This window comes from Diachasma alloeum, unplaced genomic scaffold (assembly GCF_001412515.2).
Source record: "Diachasma alloeum isolate Michigan unplaced genomic scaffold, Dall2.0 Dall_scaffold_00828, whole genome shotgun sequence".
In the NCBI taxonomy this organism is placed as follows: domain Eukaryota; kingdom Metazoa; phylum Arthropoda; class Insecta; order Hymenoptera; family Braconidae; genus Diachasma; species Diachasma alloeum.
The window spans coordinates 187,081-190,988 of record NW_021680955.1 but is presented as its reverse complement, the minus strand read 5'-3'; the positions used below and the strand labels follow the sequence as shown (position 1 = coordinate 190,988).

At 38.2% G+C, this 3,908-nt stretch overlaps 1 protein-coding gene across 1 annotated transcript in view; it reads left to right on the top strand.

Moving 5' to 3' along the window:
• The window catches only part of LOC107044862 (terminal nucleotidyltransferase 4A), a 19,967-nt gene continuing 16,059 nt past the window's right edge, over window positions 1-3,908 (top strand). Inside the window, exon 1 of the mRNA XM_015266915.1 lies at window positions 1-486. Within this exon, the coding sequence (XP_015122401.1) occupies window positions 89-486 (398 nt within the window). The 5' untranslated portion in view covers window positions 1-88. The remainder of the gene's footprint in view (window positions 487-3,908) is intronic.

The window sequence follows — 3,908 nt, the reverse complement described above, 5'->3', positions numbered from 1 at the left end:
TCGTAGAGAGGCGTTTAGGCCCGTGCGACAAAATCATCTTGAAAAAGTGTTAAAAAGTGTTTACCACCACGTTATAAGGTGGCGTTTAATGGATCCAACTATCGGTTGGTATCAACCGGAGCAGTGTGGCCCCGCCAAGGACTTGTGGTTGCACATTTGGGAGGCCGAAAAGGGTATCGATATATTGACCCTTAAAAACGATAATTGTGGTGTTGGTTTGCACGGTGTTACAACAACAATGACAACTAAATTTAATCAGGATTATATACCCATTGATAACAGTAGTAATCGTGTTAATGATGACAGAACGGTTATCAATCGTCAGATACACAATGCCTGTAATAGTTATTACAATCCATCGAGAAGGAAAAGTGATAATCGTGCTAGTACACACGGTATGAACTACAATCATGACGCACTTATTGGGGTGTACGGTGGATGTCCTTGGCGTATACCCAGTAAACAGTATTCCAAGGGTGTCATTGGGTATGTTTTATGGTATTTTTTATATTTAATTTTACTCTATTTTTTGCGGGTGACAGGGGGGGTTTTGGTGCATTATTTTCCATCGTCTTCTCCCATTTTTTTTTCACTTGGCTAATGTCCCTTCCCCAGCCTTGAATATATTTGGTGAGTGTACCGCTAACCGTGCGAGGGCGCTTTGGATTTTTTTTTCTGCAGCTGGGGAGGTTAGGGCATTCGCACACACGTGATATTTTATTTCTGCGATGGATGGTATTGAATAGGAAACGGGGGCCATTTAGTGGGAATTTTCGGCCGCATTGTTTTGATTTTTTTTTAATGCAGGGATAATTAATTTTGGGGGATTTTTGGATGATGGATGGGAGGGCTTTTTAGAGGTTGGAGGGGCTCGTGCGGTCGTGCCTCTGGAGATGCATGAGATGATGAACCATCTTGATTTGGGTATGACGATGCTTCAAGTCGAGTTTCAATGGGGAAATTGATTGGGATGACTCGGAGTTGCGACATCGGGGGAGGAGATCGGGTTTCTTGGGTCGTGGGAGTAGTTCGTTAACCGGTGGGTTATTCAAAGGCGAGAGAGTTTGGAGAGCCCCGGTTTCGTTGATTGTCCATGATTAACGGTGCCATGTGAATTTGAAAAAAGATTCAAAACAAATTTTTTCTTTCCCTCCATCATTGGAGAAATATGTATTCATCCATCCGACGAAATTTCAAACCCGCAACCGGAACTAGACATCGAGAAAATAAATGCGGAAAATCCTCTGTTTCGCGTGACGAACCTCGAGAAAGCATGGGATCAAATGGGTACGGCGAGTTGAAATATCTCTCTTATTCACCCCGGTACCCCATTGTTTTTTGTCGCCATCACATTGAACACATCATTCCCCATATCTTCAAATTTTTTCAAATTTTTCTTGAGTTCCTAGGGGGTTGAAACGTTCAATTTAATCAAAACTCCATAAGAGGCCGTGTATAAGACTGATTTTGTTTATTTAATTTCTCGATATCCATAAGTTCTAAAATTTTAAAATTGTCACCGATGTTCACCATCTGTCTAATACTATTAATTAAAAAAATTATAACTTTGTTGGTGAATGTCAATTTTCAAGGTCATCGCCAAATTCACTTGGCACCCTTAAAGGGCGAGAGGGGTGGAAGAACCATTTTCAACCATAGAAAACTCATGATCAGTCGGGGGAAATTGCACCATTTTTTATTTTGATTTTTGAAGGCTTTTTCAGACTGAAAGGACTGATTCATTCGGGTCATATCTTTTTTTATCTCATCTTCCTTTAGTTTTGGGGGGAATTGGTTGGATGGTGATTGCTTGGGAGTGAAAGGGAATTATCACTAATTGGGGTTTAGGATTTTGCGGATGTCTTAGAAGCACGGATTTGGCGAAGCCAACATCATGCAACTTCACTCACGTGAGTGATACGTAGGGGCGGGTGGGGTAAAACGGACACTAAACTTTTTAAAAATTATTCATAACTCAGAAACAAATTGATCAATTGAGCTCAGTTTAGGCTCATCACAAAGGGAAAGAATTGTTCTTTGTATTTCAAAAAAAATTATTAAATTTTATCAACATTTCAACCCCTCATTAACATTTTAAAAAAAGTCAAGTGTCCGTTTTACCCCAATCTCCCCTATGATTTTCTAAAAATATTTTGAAGTCTGAAAAATGCCGTTAGGTAAGCTTTGGTGCATCCAAAACGAAGCATTTTCTCAGGAGATATTGATGATTCAAGAAGGTTCATGTTACCTCACCTATATCTACACGGAGGGAATATAAAATTAAAAATTATTATGTGGCCATAGTAATTGAGAACCACATGGAAAAAATTTAAACTTTAATTTATGTATTTGTTAATTCAGTAGCGAAGTCGTAAAACGGTTTAAGTCGAGTTATCTCCCAGTTGAGTTTTTGAGAAATATTTACAAATCTAAGGGGGATAGGGAAATTATCATAATTATATTTATTGTAGCTCTCAATCGGCTCTACAAAAAAGGTTGTAACAAAACTTTCGCTATCTCCCTTAGATTCCGAGATATTTATTGAAAACTGGTCAATAGTCGAAATTTACTTGTACCGTTTTACCACTTCACTACTGAATTATTTTATTTGATCTATTTTAAGCGAATTTTTACTTGAATCAAATTAAAATTTAGTTTTATGTAACCAATTTTGACTATACTAACTCTGAATTTTGACAATATTCAATACTGAATCTTCGAGTATAGCTTTGAATTCGATTTTCTCATATTAAAAATTACTATGTGCCCTCACTAGAAAATGATTTTTTTTTCTGTAGTTTTAAGGGGAATTTATGAGAGATTGTTTGAGAATTGAAGTTCTGGATTTTGACGGAACTCTTAGAAGCCAGCGTTTGGCGAAGCCAGAATTATACAACTTCAGTCTATACATTGACAGAAGAATTTAGCTACTGTTAACGAGGCCTCTTAACACCAACTAAATCGTTTCACTTTTGGCCGTGACTATTCGCACCATTGCGTGAATCACTCCCGTACCTCCATACACTCCACGCATGCGTGAAGTTTGTGTGTTTCACGCAGCCGAATTCTCATACTGCTGTGTATTTCACGCAGTTGAAGGTTCATACTACTGTGTGTTTCACGCAGTTGAAGTTTCATACTACTGTGTGTTTCACGCAGTTGAAGTTTTATACTACTGTGTGTTTCACGTAGTTGTATTTTTATACTACTGTGTGTTTCACGCAGTTGTATTTTTATACACCTGTGTGTTTCACGCAGTTGCATTTTGATACGCCTGTGTGTTTCACGCAGTTGAAGTTTTATACACCTGTGTGTTTATACACACAGGGGTGTGAAATACACAGGAGTATCTGAATACCTCTGCGTGAAACACACAGGGGTATAAAAATACAACTGCGTGAAACACGCAGTAGTATAAAACTTCAACTGCGTGAAACACACAGTAGCCTTAAAACCTATTCCATTCGATTCCTGAGGAAATTTGGGTTCCGTATAGGCAGATGGACGACTCAGGATTGCGTTTTTCCACTTCCTAGGCCTTATACAAGATGAATTGAATTAATTTTTTTTTGCACTTTCGTTTTTCGCGATTATCTCGGAAACTATGAGAGATAGAGCCTTAAAATCAAATTTGGGTCCCCTATAGGCAAGTGCACGACTCAGAATTGCGTTTTTCCACTTCCTACACCCTATACAAGATGAATTAAATTAATTTTTTTTGGCACTTTCGTTTTTCGCAATTATCTCGGAAACTATGAGAGATAGAGCCTTAAAACCAAATTTCGTTCCCCTATAGGCAAAAGGATGGCTCAGAATTGCGTTTTTTCACTTCCTAGGCCTTATACAAGATGGATTAAATTAATTTTTTTTGGCACTTTCGTTTTTCGCGATTATCTCGGAAACTATGA